This window comes from Typopeltis vanoorti, chromosome 6 (assembly GCF_054136105.1).
Source record: "Typopeltis vanoorti isolate ZY-2024b chromosome 6, IOZ_Tvanoo_1.0, whole genome shotgun sequence".
In the NCBI taxonomy this organism is placed as follows: Eukaryota; Metazoa; Arthropoda; class Arachnida; order Uropygi; family Thelyphonidae; genus Typopeltis; species Typopeltis vanoorti.
In genome coordinates, this window is record NC_143554.1 from 158,591,295 (window position 1) to 158,611,130 (window position 19,836).

Sequence of the window (19,836 nt, forward strand, 5' to 3'; positions counted from 1 at the left end):
AGAGAGAGAGGGACAGTAACAGGAATTTCTATAATTTTCATCCTCACTATAATATTTATATAGCTCCTGATTCAGCTCTCTGTATGTCCCTAGGATCCTGTCGTCGAACGGCAGTTTGTCTATCGTGTCAGGTACGTAGGAAATGTCGGGTGGCTTTGCCGTGGTGATTGTTGTACTTATATGTTATGTAGTTTGTTGACTGTGGTCTTGTTATTTGATATGTTGTTCTGGTTACTCTATAGGTTGGGCTGTAGTAATGTTTTAACATGACTGTGTAGTGGCATAAGTGTTTTCCCTTAAATATTTTGTTTGTGTTTTGTCCATGTTGCATGCATAGGAGGAGGTTGTTCCCAGAATATAAGTTTTAACATCTAATCCTACAACGATTGTAACTGTTAAGTCTGTAGTCTGCACAGAATGCATATGATGTGATTGCGTATCTCAAAATATTTTCACATATAGCTTTATAAATTAGTATTTTTATGTGTGTCGGAGCATGTGTTTTAATCGGTATAGTTTGCTTGCTATTATCCTAAGCTTGGTATGTAGGTAGTTTGTATGGCTATTTCAACTTTGATCAGCATCGAAGTGAAGTCCGGGATGGTGTGTTGTTTTCACCTGTGTGATGGTTGTGGTTTTAGGTTCTGCGTTTTGTGTATAGGGGGTGAATGTCTGATGGTGAGGTATTTAGTTTCTATGAGAGGGGTTTGGCGGGTTTCTGAATATCATTAGCTTTGTTTTTCCTGGGTTTATATATATGCCATTTTCTGTTAACCAGTTAGTGATTTGATTGATGTAGTGTTGCATCTTTGTGTAAGCGATATTTGCATTGTTGTGAATGGATACTATGGTCGTATCGTCTGCGTAGTGGAAGATTTTACTTCTTAGGGGAAGATGGCTTACGTCGTGTGTGTATATGTTAAATAGAAGGGGAGGGATAGGACAGCTCCTTGCAGAACTCCACAGGTTACCGGTACCTCCTCCTCTTTGCTGTGCCCTGATCCTGTACTTGTGATATGCTTCCTGTATTTCATGTATGCATTATATTAAACCATTGGAGCAGACGACCTCCGATTCCGATATGCGTTAGTTTCTTTAACAAGGTTATATGTGTTAGTGTGTCAAATGCTTTTGTTAGATCAATCAATACGACTAATGGTATTCTGTTTTTATCCAATGCAGCGTTTATTAGATCTGTGAAATATTTCAGGAGTGTTGCTGTTCCTTTATTTTTTTGAAAGCCATATTGTGTTTTGGGTATGATTTGAAATTTTTCAACGCATGTGGAGAGTTTCTGATGCACGATGCGCTCTATAATTTGGATGATTACAGACAGTGTGGCGATGGGTCTGTAATTACTTATAATGTTTCTTTTTCCCTGTTTGTGTATGGGTGTGATTAATGCACTCTTCAGTGTTTCATGTATGTGTCCCGTTTCGAAGATTTTATTTAGCAGTTTTTGTATAACTGGAAGTAGGTCGGTTGAGTGTTTCTTGATGTCTTTTGACCTGATTCCGTCTATCCCCGGTCCTTTGTTAAGGTTAATTTGTTGAATTGCAAGTGATAGTTCTTCTTTTGTTATTGGGGGGAACCACATCGACTGGGTCGCCAGTGGACCTAGTGGAGAATGTTCGTTTGTGTGAGGAAAGGTTGTTTCTTGTAATTTTTGGACAGAGTTCACCAAGTCCTGATTAACATTGTTTGCCTATAATAATACTACTACTACTACTAATAATAATAATAGGTGGAGAATAGGTGGACGGGTCTGCTGAAAGTGAGATAGACTGTGGAGGAAGAAGAAATTGGTTTAAGAAATTACATCGACAATAGCTTGCATGGCCAATTTCTTCGAGATACTGAGGACAAAATTGACGTTAACAAGACATGGCAATGGCTACAACACGGATACATTAAAAAAGAAACAGAAGGATTTATTGTAGTAGCTCAAGAGCAGGCATTACAAACTAATGCAATAAAAGGAAAATTTTTGAACATCATTAACAACAGCAAATGCAGATTATGCGATCAGAAATATGAGACTATAGACATCTAATCAGCGCCTGCAGAAAAATAGCTCAAACTGACTATAAATACCGCCATGATCAAGTGCCCAAAAGAGTTTATTAGAATGTATGCAAAAAATATGGCTTTCCTACTTCTGATAAGTGGTGGAAGCATAAAATAGAGACTGTACTGGAAAATGAAACAGCAAAAATTCTCTGGGACTTTAGAATACAAACTGATCGGCATTTGGAACACAATAGATCTGACATCACAATTATCGAAGAACGACAGGTTTGGATTATCGATATTGCAGTACCCAGTGATAACAACATCAATAACAAAGAACTGGAAAAATTAGTAAATGTCGAGATCTGGCAATCGAAGTTGGTCGACTGTGGCTTAAACACACCAAAGTCATTCCAATAGTTATAGGTGCACTTGCTGCCACTTCAAAGAAGTTGTCCAAATATTTACAGCAATTAAAAATCAATGAAGTGATCCCATATGACCTACAAAAAACAGCATTACTTGGAACAGTTCATATTTTACGACGCTACCTGACGGACTATTCTTAGATTCTTGGGTAAAATCTGAATTGTTCTGAATCACCAGTCAAATTTTTATTTATATGATATCTTGTTTTCACTGTGTATCAATTATGTAAATAATAATAATAATAATAATAATAATAATAATAATAATAATAATAATAATAATAATTTTTATTTATTTTTATTTATTTTAATGTCTCAGTATAAGTTACATACAATAATAATATTTACAGTATTTACAATAAGGATTATACAGAATTTTTTTTTTTTTTTTTTATGTCTCAGATGAATTGCATACATAATTGCTGTAGTAATTATATGTATGTAATATTTATAACGCATTACAAGTGTGTATAACAGATACTTGCAAGTTAGTAATTTTCTTCCTCGAAGCTTAGCAGAGCTTATCTGAGGAAGATAATAGATGACAGAGGGTGGTGGTTTCATGGTTGTGTTCCTATACTGGTCACAAGCCAGGTGTTGATTTTACTGTTTGTTGGTACGTGCTTGAAAGACTTCGACTGCTATTACAGTCTAACTTTTTTTTTTTTTTGTGAAAATAGGGTTGGATTTAGACATGGTGCGTTTGTTTCTTTATGTTCTTGTAGTGGTAGTTTTTTGAGAGGGGGGTTGTCGTAGGTTTGTGTGTGTGTGTATGTGTGGTGGGGGAGAGAGAAACAGGAATTGCTCTAATTTTCATTCTCGCTATAATATTTATATAGCGCCTGTTTCAGCTCTCTGTATGTTCCTAGGTTTCTGTTGTCGAATGGCAGCTTGTTTATCATGTCAGGTAAGTAGAAGTTTCGGGTACTTTGCCGTGTTGATTGTTGTACTTATATGTTATGTAGTATGTTGACTGTGGTCTTGTTATTTGATATGTTGTTCTGGTTACTCTATATGTGGGCTGTAGTAGTGTTTTAACATGACTGTGTAGTGGCGTAATTGTTTCACCTTAAATATTTTGTGTTTTGTCCATGCTTCCTGCATAAGAGTGGGTTGTTCCCAGAATATCAGTTTTATCATTTTATCTTGCAACCATTGTAGCCTGTTAAGTCTGTAGTCTGCGCAGAATGCGTATGATGTGATTGCATATCTTAAAATGTTTTCACATAATGCTTTATAGATTAGTATTTTTATGTGGGTTCGGGCAATGTCTTTTAATCTGTATAGTTTGCTTGCTATTATCCTAAGCTTGGTATGTAGGTAGTTTGTATGGCAATTCCAACTTTGATCAGCATCGAAGTGAAGTCCAAGATAGCGTGTTGTTTTCACCTGTGTGATGGTTGTGAATTTAGGTTCTGCACTTTTTGAATGTTTGATAGTGAGATATTTAGTTTCTATGGGCAGGGTTTGGGGGTTTTTGAATATTATTAGCTTTGTTTTTCCAGGGTTTATATATATATGCCGTTTTCGGTTAACCAGTTAGTGATTTGATTGATGTCGTGTTGCATATTTTTGTAAGCGATTTTTGCAGTGTTGTGAATGGATACTATGGCCGTGTCGTCTGCATACTGGAAGATTTTACTTTTTAGGGGGAGTTGGCTTATGTCGTGTGTGTATATGTTAAATAGAATGGGAGATAGGACAGCTCCTTGCGGTACTCCACAGGTTACATGTACCTCTTTGCTGTGTGCTGATCCTATACGTGTGATGTGCTTTCTGTTTTTCGTGTATGCTTTAAACCACTGGAGTAGACGACCTCCAATTCCGATATGGGTAAGTTTCGTTAACAAGGTTTTATGTGTTAGTGTGTCAAATGCTTTTGTTAGGTCAATGAATACCACTAATGTTATTCTGTTTTTATCCAATGCAGCATTTATTAGATCTGTGAAATCTTCCAGGAGTGATGCTGTTCCTTTGTTTTTTTGAAAGCCATATTGTATTTTGGGTATGATTTGAAATTTTTCAACGTATGTGGAGAGTTTCTGATGTACAATGCGCTCCATGATTTGGTTGATTACAGACAGCGTGGCGATAGGTCTGTAATTACTTATTATGTTTCTTTTTCCCTGTTTGTGTATGGGTGTGATTAATGCAGTCTTCAGTGTTTCAGGTATGTGTCCCGTTTCGAAGATTTTATTTAGCAGTTTTTGTATAACTGGAAGTAGGTCGGTTGAGTGTTTCTTGATGTGTTTTGGTTTGATTCTGTCTATCCCCGGTCCTTTGTTAGGATTAATTTGTTGAATTGCCAGTGATAGTTCTTCTTTTGTTACTGTGGGGAACCACATCGACTGGGTTGCTCGTGGACCTAGTGGAGAATGTTCGTATGTGTGAGGAAAGGTTGTTTCTTGTAGCTTTCGGACAGAGTTCACGAAGTGCTGATTAAAGTTGTTTGCCAACTGTTTGAGGGATTTGGGGTCGCAGGCAAAGCTGTGTTTTATTGTTTCTGTGGCAGTGGTTCTGTGTATATTGTCCGGCATTTCATTAATCAGGTGCCAGGTTTCCTTTATGTCGTTCTGTGCTGTTGTTAATTTGTTGCTGTAATAGTTTCTTTTTGCCGTTCGAATCTGGGTTGTTAGGAGATTCCGTTTTCTTTTGTATTCAGCTTTTAAAGCGATATTGTTCGGTGACTGCTTAAGTTGTTTCCATAGGGCATCTTTTCTTTGTATGTCTGTTAGTATGTTGTCTGTTATCCATGGATTTTGTTTCGTTTGGGGGCGTATTTTTATTTTTGTTAATGCTTTGTTGTATATTTTGTTAAATGCAAGTTTAAGATTATTATATACAGCTTCACCAGAGTCTAAAGATAATAATAATAATAAGAATAATAATAATAATAATAATAATAATAAGAATAATAATAATAAATAATAATAATAATAATAATAATGAACTATTTTTATAAATTAACTAAACTCACAGCTGCAATCTCGATGTTGTATGTCCTTCCAACCTCTAGGAAAGTTGTTCCTTCAGAGACGTCCTTTAAGGAATATGGAGAGTAAACATCGATATAAATTCCCCGCTTCGGATTGCTAAATTCATATTCATCTGAGTGAATACGTACGTTCACATAGCCTAAGAAACGTTTCGCTAAAATAATTAAAATGATAAATTATTGTTGGTTAAAGAGAAGAGCATCTCACAGAAATGACAATAATTAGAAAATAAATTTCAATGCGCATTGAATAAAAGAAACATCATAAACTACATGATTTAATTACGTCTTCTGAAAGCAGCATTGTACTGATTACTAGCGAGTTTCAAAAAGAAAGTGGATTAACCAGAATAAGGCAGTGACAGAAGGTTCTTTCCTTCTGAAACCTCACGTTGTTCATCACTCAGACCAAGCTGTGGTCATGATGGTTTGGAATTACTGTTAACGCAAGTAACATTTTGATTCCAGTGCATTATATCTGTCAATTGCGAGTTCTTGAGGCCATGTTGCTTATTTCTGAGGCTTAAAAACCAGTTTCTGTAGGAAGATTAGTGTAACAAGATTCTAAAATCATTCAAAACGCTAGAAATATTCGAAATTATCATATACGAAAAACAACTTCAATTAATAATGAAAGATTTGGAGATGTTAGCTTCAGACGTGGAATTTTACAAGGTGATTTCATAATTTGCAAAATTTCTTGTTGCCATTGCTTTTCAAAATTTCTTTAAAGCTTTTGTCTATAAATCTGATGAAAATCCATCTTGAATATGTAATTTCTAAACATTGCATTCAAATTTCCATCTACCGAATGCAGATGAAATGAAGAAATATGGAAAATCGACCCACCAAACAGCTCAGCATTTATTGAACAGGTTTGTGTTTTCAGACGTGTAGTCAAAATGAAATTTTGACTACACGAGTGTTATCCATTAAACGAGGACAAATTTAGAATTTTTCCTTCAGAGCAGGACATAGATAGATAGATAGACAGACAGATTTTTATTTTTAAAATAAAAATAACAATCTTCTGCACAGGATTAACCGCTTATGGTTCTCTGCAGTCAGGCAGAAAGTTTATTTGTTGAGGTATATTACAAAGGAATAAAGTTGTTATAAGATAAATTAATTTTTTCATGCCGTAACAGTTATTTTGACTTCATTCTGTATCCTGTAAGAACAAAACAGTTTCTATAGGACAATATTACATATTTACATGAAAGTGAGAAGTAATCATTATTCGCACTGTTAAGCACAAAAATATCTTTCTTTCCCCCCTTTCTATGGAAGGGGAAGGAAATTATGTCAATTCTAAGTTGGAAGGTGGACTATGATACAGTCTCCCTGCTCGGCCAGGATCAACTCCTGCGGATTCCAGTTTTGGTGGGAAAAAATCTAAGATCTCGCCACTACAGAAACTCTATCTCTATGGATTACCTTGATTGATTGTTCTGCATGTGGTGATGATGCTCATTTAGGATCCGACTTTTCAACTATTGTTTAAAGGATGGAAGGAGATGGTAAGCCGCTTCTCTTTGTGAAGCTGTTGTGTTGTGTGTCGAAGATAGAAGCTGTATATTACAGCTTTCGCAGTGATGAAGAGGTAGTTGCAGATCGAATGATTAATTGACTCCGCATGGGCGAAATTGAAATACTCATCTTCTGTATGAAGACTATCGCAGGTCAAGGCTGCTGTTTCCAGAGACAAACGGAATAACTGGGTGTTGACTTTCTTTTTATTTTAAGTTAAGTAAAGTTTATTTAAATTAAGGGGGTATTATATCTCACGTTATTTCAAAGCCGAATAAGAAAATCTGAGATAGGAATCAAAGAGTTTCTTGACGAATATAGCAAACTATAAAAGTTCCGAGAGCCCAAGCGTAAGCCAATATCCCCTTAATTTAAATAATTTTACAACGCCGAAGTGAAGCTTTTTAGCTCTTTATTTCAGTAAAGTTTATTATTATTCTCATCAAGTATACATATATTTATATTATACAATTCAAGTTGTACAATTGAATGTACAATTATCATAGTATCATATTTTCTGTTGGTTAACATTTATTTTTTGGCTATTTATTTTGTTATAGTTAATAAACATATTCTCTTATATATACAAGTAGAATAAAATGCATTTCAGATGGTTTTCATAGTTTTTAAATGTTTAAAGTAAGTAGTGATTTTACGATAAACTAAGTAGTTTATGTATTTATGTGTAAACAAGGCCATAGCCATACTGCTTATTAGGGAATTACATTAGCTCGATACAGTCACGGCAAAGTCCAGTGACTGTATCTATGAGGACTCATAAAACATGGGAATATACTTGTCAATATATTAGTGTCATAATTGAACATGATATGAAAGTTATAGTGATCTCTGAATCCATACTTCCAAAATACATTGGCACTATTATTTAGTCTCATGAGGTAGATTCTCGATCGTTTCCTTACTGCATAATCTGATGTTATAGATTTGAATTCATTTGGGAGTTTATTGTAGCTGTTTGTTGCTAGTTATTCAAAGAATTTATGAAACATTTCTCTGTTTGCCTTAGGTACTACTAGCACGTTCTCGTCGCAACAACGTAATCCATAGTCTACATTATATACTGAAAAAATTGTAATGTTCTTTCTTACATATAATAGACAACCATAGAGATAGAGTTTCTGTAGTGGCAAAATATTATGAATGACAAAGAGATCGTTGGTTAATGTGCGAAGTCACTAGTGGTTATAGCTCTAATTATTCCGTTTCGTATCAATTGAAGCAGATTGTTTTAATAATCTCTTTAAAAATTCCTCACTGTAATATGGTATCTATCACCCCCTCCAGGTGATAGATACCATATTACAGTGAGGAATTTACACAAGATTCTAAGTATTTCGTTGGCCCTTTCTACGTTGAAAAATATGCAGTCTTTGCAGAATGATTTAAATACGCTGGAATTCTGAGCATGGGAACATTGGTGTCAGTTCAATGTGAGTAAATATAAAGTAATTCACTTCGACATGATTATATATCCAATGTCGTATTATATTGGTGAGATTAGACTAGAATAAATTGATGAGGCTAGGGATCTTGGAATGTTAATAGATAGGAAGTTGAAGTTTAGGGACCATGTGGCAATGATTGCAAATACAAATAAAAAATAATTGCAATGCTGAAACAAACGTTCACATGTAAAGATAAGGATGTTATTTTGCCTCTTTACAAGGCCTTGATAAGACCTCACTTGGACTATTGTGCTCAGGTCTGGTCTCCTGGTTATCGTTGTGATCCTGATTGGAGAGAGTACAAAGAGAGTGTTAAAAATGATATCAGGATTGTGGAATACTGATTATGAAGACAGAATAAGAATTTGTAGACACTAGCAAACAGGAGAAAGTGGGTTGATATGATTGAGACTTACAAACATCTTAAAAGGTCATACAGGATTTTAATCGATGGAATTTTTCAATTTATTCAGGGTGGGGAAAGGATGAGAGGGCATCCTTGGAAGCCGAGAATGAAATCGGACAAGTAGGGTGTGAGGGCTATATTTTACTCTCAGAGGGTGGTGCGTGATTAGAATGGATTGCCATTGGATGTTGTGAGTGCTGACATTGTGAATGAATTCAAGAATAAGTATGATAGTTGGTTTGTAACAATCACTCTCTGATTTAGGAGAAGTCGAAGACGTCTGTAAAAGTAGTTGTCTGAGCGATTCAGTTTTAGTTCCAACTGGATCACTTTTATTATAACATTTTCGTAAATAAGTTTCCAAATGATATTAGCAACTCCGCTCCTGCTAGATGAAATTGAAAGACATTTTATAGTTAAGATCTAAATTAAAAGTTGTCAGATTTAATTTTAATTCGTCCATTGTAGCAGTGAAAAAACTGGGTGAAACGACGTTTGTTGTTCAGAGATAACTCAATAAGAACACAATGAATCAGTTCGTATACTTAGAGAACATTTGTCCTGAAAAAGAACAAAATATGTATTGCGTTACACTGACTACTTATATATGCTGTATGTATCTTCGGTAACATTAGATATTGTTACCGAATACTTTTCAACACCCCCCCCCCCCCCCACCCCCCCCCCCCCCCACCCCCCCCCCCCCCCACCCCCCCCCCCCCCCACCCCCCCCCCCCCCCACCCCCCCCCCCCCCCACCCCCCCCCCCCCCCACCCCCCCCCCCCCCCACCCCCCCCCCCCCCCACCCCCCCCCCCCCCCACCCCCCCCCCCCCCCACCCCCCCCCCCCCCCACCCCCCCCCCCCCCCACCCCCCCCCCCCCCCACCCCCCCCCCCCCCCACCCCCCCCCCCCCCCACCCCCCCCCCCCCCCACCCCCCCCCCCCCCCACCCCCCCCCCCCCCCACCCCCCCCCCCCCCCACCCCCCCCCCCCCCCACCCCCCCCCCCCCCCACCCCCCCCCCCCCCCACCCCCCCCCCCCCCCACCCCCCCCCCCCCCCACCCCCCCCCCCCCCCACCCCCCCCCCCCCCCACCCCCCCCCCCCCCCACCCCCCCCCCCCCCCACCCCCCCCCCCCCCCACCCCCCCCCCCCCCCACCCCACAAATATTTACAGCAATTAAAAATCAATGAAGTGATCCCATATGACCTACAAAAAACAGCATTACTTGGAACAGTTCATATTTTACGACGCTACCTGACGGACTATTCTTAGATTCTTGGGTAAAATCTGAATTGTTCTGAATCACCAGTCAAATTTTTATTTATATGATATCTTGTTTTCACTGTGTATCAATTATGTAAATAATAATAATAATAATAATAATAATAATAATAATAATAATTTTTATTTATTTTTATTTATTTTAATGTCTCAGTATAAGTTACATACAATAATAATATTTACAGTATTTACAATAAGGATTATACAGAATTTTTTTTTTTTTTTTTTATGTCTCAGATGAATTGCATACATAATTGCTGTAGTAATTATATGTATGTAATATTTATAACGCATTACAAGTGTGTATAACAGATACTTGCAAGTTAGTAATTTTCTTCCTCGAAGCTTAGCAGAGCTTATCTGAGGAAGATAATAGATGACAGAGGGTGGTGGTTTCATGGTTGTGTTCCTATACTGGTCACAAGCCAGGTGTTGATTTTACTGTTTGTTGGTACGTGCTTGAAAGACTTCGACTGCTATTACAGTCTAACTTTTTTTTTTTTTTGTGAAAATAGGGTTGGATTTAGACATGGTGCGTTTGTTTCTTTATGTTCTTGTAGTGGTAGTTTTTTGAGAGGGGGGTTGTCGTAGGTTTGTGTGTGTGTGTATGTGTGGTGGGGGAGAGAGAAACAGGAATTGCTCTAATTTTCATTCTCGCTATAATATTTATATAGCGCCTGTTTCAGCTCTCTGTATGTTCCTAGGTTTCTGTTGTCGAATGGCAGCTTGTTTATCATGTCAGGTAAGTAGAAGTTTCGGGTACTTTGCCGTGTTGATTGTTGTACTTATATGTTATGTAGTATGTTGACTGTGGTCTTGTTATTTGATATGTTGTTCTGGTTACTCTATATGTGGGCTGTAGTAGTGTTTTAACATGACTGTGTAGTGGCGTAATTGTTTCACCTTAAATATTTTGTGTTTTGTCCATGCTTCCTGCATAAGAGTGGGTTGTTCCCAGAATATCAGTTTTATCATTTTATCTTGCAACCATTGTAGCCTGTTAAGTCTGTAGTCTGCGCAGAATGCGTATGATGTGATTGCATATCTTAAAATGTTTTCACATAATGCTTTATAGATTAGTATTTTTATGTGGGTTCGGGCAATGTCTTTTAATCTGTATAGTTTGCTTGCTATTATCCTAAGCTTGGTATGTAGGTAGTTTGTATGGCAATTCCAACTTTGATCAGCATCGAAGTGAAGTCCAAGATAGCGTGTTGTTTTCACCTGTGTGATGGTTGTGAATTTAGGTTCTGCACTTTTTGAATGTTTGATAGTGAGATATTTAGTTTCTATGGGCAGGGTTTGGGGGTTTTTGAATATTATTAGCTTTGTTTTTCCAGGGTTTATATATATATGCCGTTTTCGGTTAACCAGTTAGTGATTTGATTGATGTCGTGTTGCATATTTTTGTAAGCGATTTTTGCAGTGTTGTGAATGGATACTATGGCCGTGTCGTCTGCATACTGGAAGATTTTACTTTTTAGGGGGAGTTGGCTTATGTCGTGTGTGTATATGTTAAATAGAATGGGAGATAGGACAGCTCCTTGCGGTACTCCACAGGTTACATGTACCTCTTTGCTGTGTGCTGATCCTATACGTGTGATGTGCTTTCTGTTTTTCGTGTATGCTTTAAACCACTGGAGTAGACGACCTCCAATTCCGATATGGGTAAGTTTCGTTAACAAGGTTTTATGTGTTAGTGTGTCAAATGCTTTTGTTAGGTCAATGAATACCACTAATGTTATTCTGTTTTTATCCAATGCAGCATTTATTAGATCTGTGAAATCTTCCAGGAGTGATGCTGTTCCTTTGTTTTTTTGAAAGCCATATTGTATTTTGGGTATGATTTGAAATTTTTCAACGTATGTGGAGAGTTTCTGATGTACAATGCGCTCCATGATTTGGTTGATTACAGACAGCGTGGCGATAGGTCTGTAATTACTTATTATGTTTCTTTTTCCCTGTTTGTGTATGGGTGTGATTAATGCAGTCTTCAGTGTTTCAGGTATGTGTCCCGTTTCGAAGATTTTATTTAGCAGTTTTTGTATAACTGGAAGTAGGTCGGTTGAGTGTTTCTTGATGTGTTTTGGTTTGATTCTGTCTATCCCCGGTCCTTTGTTAGGATTAATTTGTTGAATTGCCAGTGATAGTTCTTCTTTTGTTACTGTGGGGAACCACATCGACTGGGTTGCTCGTGGACCTAGTGGAGAATGTTCGTATGTGTGAGGAAAGGTTGTTTCTTGTAGCTTTCGGACAGAGTTCACGAAGTGCTGATTAAAGTTGTTTGCCAACTGTTTGAGGGATTTGGGGTCGCAGGCAAAGCTGTGTTTTATTGTTTCTGTGGCAGTGGTTCTGTGTATATTGTCCGGCATTTCATTAATCAGGTGCCAGGTTTCCTTTATGTCGTTCTGTGCTGTTGTTAATTTGTTGCTGTAATAGTTTCTTTTTGCCGTTCGAATCTGGGTTGTTAGGAGATTCCGTTTTCTTTTGTATTCAGCTTTTAAAGCGATATTGTTCGGTGACTGCTTAAGTTGTTTCCATAGGGCATCTTTTCTTTGTATGTCTGTTAGTATGTTGTCTGTTATCCATGGATTTTGTTTCGTTTGGGGGCGTATTTTTATTTTTGTTAATGCTTTGTTGTATATTTTGTTAAATGCAAGTTTAAGATTATTATATACAGCTTCACCAGAGTCTAAAGATAATAATAATAATAAGAATAATAATAATAATAATAATAATAAGAATAATAATAATAAATAATAATAATAATAATAATAATGAACTATTTTTATAAATTAACTAAACTCACAGCTGCAATCTCGATGTTGTATGTCCTTCCAACCTCTAGGAAAGTTGTTCCTTCAGAGACGTCCTTTAAGGAATATGGAGAGTAAACATCGATATAAATTCCCCGCTTCGGATTGCTAAATTCATATTCATCTGAGTGAATACGTACGTTCACATAGCCTAAGAAACGTTTCGCTAAAATAATTAAAATGATAAATTATTGTTGGTTAAAGAGAAGAGCATCTCACAGAAATGACAATAATTAGAAAATAAATTTCAATGCGCATTGAATAAAAGAAACATCATAAACTACATGATTTAATTACGTCTTCTGAAAGCAGCATTGTACTGATTACTAGCGAGTTTCAAAAAGAAAGTGGATTAACCAGAATAAGGCAGTGACAGAAGGTTCTTTCCTTCTGAAACCTCACGTTGTTCATCACTCAGACCAAGCTGTGGTCATGATGGTTTGGAATTACTGTTAACGCAAGTAACATTTTGATTCCAGTGCATTATATCTGTCAATTGCGAGTTCTTGAGGCCATGTTGCTTATTTCTGAGGCTTAAAAACCAGTTTCTGTAGGAAGATTAGTGTAACAAGATTCTAAAATCATTCAAAACGCTAGAAATATTCGAAATTATCATATACGAAAAACAACTTCAATTAATAATGAAAGATTTGGAGATGTTAGCTTCAGACGTGGAATTTTACAAGGTGATTTCATAATTTGCAAAATTTCTTGTTGCCATTGCTTTTCAAAATTTCTTTAAAGCTTTTGTCTATAAATCTGATGAAAATCCATCTTGAATATGTAATTTCTAAACATTGCATTCAAATTTCCATCTACCGAATGCAGATGAAATGAAGAAATATGGAAAATCGACCCACCAAACAGCTCAGCATTTATTGAACAGGTTTGTGTTTTCAGACGTGTAGTCAAAATGAAATTTTGACTACACGAGTGTTATCCATTAAACGAGGACAAATTTAGAATTTTTCCTTCAGAGCAGGACATAGATAGATAGATAGACAGACAGATTTTTATTTTTAAAATAAAAATAACAATCTTCTGCACAGGATTAACCGCTTATGGTTCTCTGCAGTCAGGCAGAAAGTTTATTTGTTGAGGTATATTACAAAGGAATAAAGTTGTTATAAGATAAATTAATTTTTTCATGCCGTAACAGTTATTTTGACTTCATTCTGTATCCTGTAAGAACAAAACAGTTTCTATAGGACAATATTACATATTTACATGAAAGTGAGAAGTAATCATTATTCGCACTGTTAAGCACAAAAATATCTTTCTTTCCCCCCTTTCTATGGAAGGGGAAGGAAATTATGTCAATTCTAAGTTGGAAGGTGGACTATGATACAGTCTCCCTGCTCGGCCAGGATCAACTCCTGCGGATTCCAGTTTTGGTGGGAAAAAATCTAAGATCTCGCCACTACAGAAACTCTATCTCTATGGATTACCTTGATTGATTGTTCTGCATGTGGTGATGATGCTCATTTAGGATCCGACTTTTCAACTATTGTTTAAAGGATGGAAGGAGATGGTAAGCCGCTTCTCTTTGTGAAGCTGTTGTGTTGTGTGTCGAAGATAGAAGCTGTATATTACAGCTTTCGCAGTGATGAAGAGGTAGTTGCAGATCGAATGATTAATTGACTCCGCATGGGCGAAATTGAAATACTCATCTTCTGTATGAAGACTATCGCAGGTCAAGGCTGCTGTTTCCAGAGACAAACGGAATAACTGGGTGTTGACTTTCTTTTTATTTTAAGTTAAGTAAAGTTTATTTAAATTAAGGGGGTATTATATCTCACGTTATTTCAAAGCCGAATAAGAAAATCTGAGATAGGAATCAAAGAGTTTCTTGACGAATATAGCAAACTATAAAAGTTCCGAGAGCCCAAGCGTAAGCCAATATCCCCTTAATTTAAATAATTTTACAACGCCGAAGTGAAGCTTTTTAGCTCTTTATTTCAGTAAAGTTTATTATTATTCTCATCAAGTATACATATATTTATATTATACAATTCAAGTTGTACAATTGAATGTACAATTATCATAGTATCATATTTTCTGTTGGTTAACATTTATTTTTTGGCTATTTATTTTGTTATAGTTAATAAACATATTCTCTTATATATACAAGTAGAATAAAATGCATTTCAGATGGTTTTCATAGTTTTTAAATGTTTAAAGTAAGTAGTGATTTTACGATAAACTAAGTAGTTTATGTATTTATGTGTAAACAAGGCCATAGCCATACTGCTTATTAGGGAATTACATTAGCTCGATACAGTCACGGCAAAGTCCAGTGACTGTATCTATGAGGACTCATAAAACATGGGAATATACTTGTCAATATATTAGTGTCATAATTGAACATGATATGAAAGTTATAGTGATCTCTGAATCCATACTTCCAAAATACATTGGCACTATTATTTAGTCTCATGAGGTAGATTCTCGATCGTTTCCTTACTGCATAATCTGATGTTATAGATTTGAATTCATTTGGGAGTTTATTGTAGCTGTTTGTTGCTAGTTATTCAAAGAATTTATGAAACATTTCTCTGTTTGCCTTAGGTACTACTAGCACGTTCTCGTCGCAACAACGTAATCCATAGTCTACATTATATACTGAAAAAATTGTAATGTTCTTTCTTACATATAATAGACAACCATAGAGATAGAGTTTCTGTAGTGGCAAAATATTATGAATGACAAAGAGATCGTTGGTTAATGTGCGAAGTCACTAGTGGTTATAGCTCTAATTATTCCGTTTCGTATCAATTGAAGCAGATTGTTTTAATAATCTCTTTAAAAATTCCTCACTGTAATATGGTATCTATCACCCCCTCCAGGTGATAGATACCATATTACAGTGAGGAATTTACACAAGATTCTAAGTAGATATGTCGGATTGTTCTTGATCGTGAGCAGAACAGACAGTTATCTGAAACATCCGTGTTAAAGTTTCGTAATATAGTTGGAGTGGGTAGTACATTATGTCACATTCTCCACGGAATATCTGAGTCCTGTTTGGTGACTCCTGTGCGATATGGTAGGTCCAGTGAAGCAGTGTTTGATGGGATGATGCAAGATTTTCCAATAAAGCTCTTTGGTTCGACTGTTGTATTAGAACGTTGTATATTTTGGATATGTTGCAGGGTGTACGTTTCTCGCATGCATTGTTGGTTTTTGTCAAAAAGACATCATCTTCTGAGTCAGGAGGGCTCAACTCCTATTCTGTTATATTATCAGACATAGCAGCTTGAAAAGCGAATTTAGCAGTATGTATATGATCGGCCTGATCCCATATTATAGGTTTGCTAGCGATATTGAAAAGCACCAAGTGAGGCTCAGGGAAAGCATGCCACCTAAGACCCTCAGGCCTCGCCAGCTCCAGGGAGGAAAGAAATTTACTTTCTGAGTAATGGAGTTCCTTACAATCGTGTTGTGGTAGATGGGTGACCAGAAATTGGGGAATAGGTTCGGTGTGACTATTTACCACACCACAATCCTGTGGTTTTATGTGCATTTACTTTGGCTCCTGAGGCAGCTTGATATTGTTGGTATGCTGTTTGTTTGCTATAGAAATCCTCTTCTTTGCGGACTTTAACTGTGATATCATCAGCATATTCTGGCTTAGTAAAAGTTCTAAGACGGAATGCTCTAACCAGGCATGATTATTCTACTCAAACAGGACTTAATGGCAATTGTGTAAAGAGGACCGGAAAGTGGACAACCTTATTTAACGCGTCTGCTGTATGATAAGTCAGTTGTTTATTATCATGGAAAAGTGTGCTTTGCCATATAACATATTAGTAGATTGAAAGATGCCTGAGCCAAAGCTGAAGACTTCTAAGCAGCTGAATAGGTAGGGGTGTTCAATGCTGTCGAAAGCTTTTTTTCTTGGTCTAGTGATACAATATCCATTGTTTCACTGTTGCTGTTGACCATGCTTATGAGATCCCTTATGAGGTGTAAGCTGTCGTGATAGATCGTCCAGAGATGAAATAGCCTATATATTATTTCGTTCAGACCTGGTTAAGTTTGATGGCAGTGCCATTTGATAATATTTTACAGTCGGAGACTGTAAAATATGATGGAGAGAGGACTGTATGATGGAGAGAGGTCGCCAGTTTTCTAAATTCCTCGCGTCTCCTTTCTTTGGAATAAGTTTAATAACAGATGTTGTTATTGAGTGGGAAACCATTGGTATTGGTTTCCCACCCTCGGGTGACTATAGTTTTGGGTAAATACCTTGACTTTGGCCTAGAAGAGTGACTACCACTCGGAAATGGATTGTTAAGTAGCCATGTCTCTGATGCGAGTTGCGATATAGTTTTTGCAGGTTCTCAGATATTCTGTGTCCTGTTATTAAATATCCTATATGCTTCTCCTTTGTGTCTGATGCGTCCGCGAATGAAAATGCTCAGAAGGATGGAATCGTAGTCAGATGTATGAGATGAACAGTATGTGATTCTCTTTACGAAGGGTGTTGTGAGCATGGATGCATAGTACCTGTCGACCCGTGCCTGGTATTGGTCTCTGGTAGTACAACCTTTGGCCTCCAGGAGAACAGTTTTTATGTGGGTGCAGGTGTGTGAATACATCAGTCAGCTCGTAGTTATTGATTATATCTTGAAGAAGCTAAGCTAGTGAGAGGCGATGTTCTTGGCATTGGCTGATGATAGGACGTCTGTAATTTTATTGGATCATCAGAGTGAATGATATTCTTGCAGAAATGAAGCGGCAGAGCCTTCACATTTTCCTCAGTCATCTTAAAGTGAAGAGAGTGTAAGGAAATTTTAATTTACTTGTTCCAAATTAAACATTTCTGATGTACGATTATTTATTATATTCACTTTATGAAGGGTGTCTTTGCACTATAAATATTGAAAAGCAGTTTAAATCTAATCAGACAACCCTGAAAAATCTTTGCAGTGTAGTAAGAGAATACTTACTTTTCTGTTTTCTTAAACATCTGATGCGTTCGGATACACATTACAAAGAGTCCATACACTGTAAGAATATACTCAGTAATTTCAGCCATAAACGTCTTCACATCAACCGACATTTAGATAAACTATACTTTGTGTCATTTTGTCACAAAGACCCCAAATAGAATAACGACTACTCAAAGTTCTGTGTATCTTTTGCATAATGCGATGACGATTTTCACTCTATCTGTAATGATCCATTACTAGTCCCTAATGAATGTCTTGAACAAATCGTTCTAGAATGGTGATCTTTTCTAAACCGGAATACTTCGTTGTCTAACAAACAATTTTGGCAAAGCAGTTCAAGATCAATTCAACGCAGTACTGAATTCAAAGCTTTGAGCGTCGTGTCACATTAAGCTTACTCTACAATTCATAAATCTATAAAATACCAAAAGAAATCAAAATGAAACTCTGAAATGCCCAATATAGAAACTTGCCTAATTCTGAAATCTCAGCAGGGTCATCCAATCCCTCTGCAAGTCTGTAGCATGCAACAACTTCCTTTCTTTCGCCATACCACTCGAACATTATTTAACAATAATGCTCTTAGAATATATGGTGAAACGCCTTACCGAGTTTATGATTCCCTTAAGTTTATGAGGATCAGCTGATTGGTCGGAATTATGTCTGTAGCCTCCAGCTGTTTGCCTCAAGGGCATGTGACTTGTTCTCGGAGGGGGGAGAGTATCAATTTCCCGGTCGTGTGGAGGAGAAGAGAGTGGTAAGGGCAGAGGAGAGAGAGGATTGGGGGAAGGGAGAAAATTGCATGTGCGTTGCTGGCCTGTATTTCACGGTTGTGTGAGGAGAGCGGGAATGTTTTTTGAATCCCTTAGCTTAACGGAGATTCCCTCTTGGCGTGTGGTCTATTTTTGTGCTTTGGTAATGTAGATTTGAATAGGTTTGATATTTGGTGTGGTGGAAGATTAGTGATGTTATTGGTTTTCCTAGTATTGTTTCTTTCGATAAGGTTTGAATTTTGAGTGGGTGTGTGTTTCTGTGCATGTTGTGTTTCTAGGTATTTAGGTATTTTTTTAGGTATTTTTGTCCCTCGATACATTTCTGTTTACTTATTTAATGCTCAGTTCGACTGCTTTGATGATTTGGAGAAACAAACACCATTCTTGGGTTTCGTATTTATTGCTAGAGACGTGGTATTTATTTCAGGTTTTCTTTGATTTCTTAAGGAAAAATAAATTCTCTACATGTAAAATCGAATAGTGGTAAAGTTGTAATTCAATTATAAGTTGTTGTTTTTTTATTATTATTGATGCTCAGTTATACTGGTGTCCGATTTCTTAAGACTTTAATGACATTTCTATTATTGCTCCACCACTCCACCAACCACAACTACCCTCACCATTTACACCAATGCTATCTACCGCCGACCACCACCACCACTAGTATTTTCAGAGGCGATCACAAACACCCATGCCCACGGCGGGATTTGAATCCACAGCCTTTTGGCTTGAGAGCGGATACGCTAACCACTCGGCCAACCAGGTCGACAAATAGCAATGATAAAATCGGTACTTGCTTTCAATCAAGACATAACTACTATTTCTTCAACCATACCATTTTTGAAAAATGCAGCGCATTTCCAAACATCTGTTTTCTTCGTTTTTGATTTTATTCTTCACTTCAATTCTTCCTCTTCTGCTAGTGAAATTATTCAAATACAAATCCTACCTCTACTATATTACCTGATTATATAGATGTTATTTTTAAAGACTAGAACCGTCTGTTCTTCATTTCGCATGTTAATGCACTAAACATTGAAACAAAATACTGCATACGTTTTCTCAAAAATCACCCTTTTGCATACGCACCACACTGACTGATTAATAAGAAAGTGATTGCAAAGAACAAGTATAAATAAGAAGAGGCAAGGATTTGCATAATTTGTGAATTTCT

The 19,836-nt window shown here is 36.9% G+C and overlaps 1 protein-coding gene across 1 annotated transcript in view; it reads right to left on the reverse strand.

The window, feature by feature from the left end:
• LOC150106158 (epithelial sodium channel subunit gamma-2-like) overlaps nucleotides 1-19,836 on the reverse strand; it is a 109,410-nt gene that overhangs the window by 53,070 nt on the left and 36,504 nt on the right. Inside the window, exons 4-5 of the mRNA XM_090394634.1 lie at nucleotides 12,924-13,100; nucleotides 5,416-5,588 (exon numbers count right to left, since the gene is read on the reverse strand). Of these exons, the coding sequence (XP_090250760.1) occupies nucleotides 5,416-5,588; nucleotides 12,924-13,100 (350 nt within the window). The remainder of the gene's footprint in view (nucleotides 1-5,415; nucleotides 5,589-12,923; nucleotides 13,101-19,836) is intronic.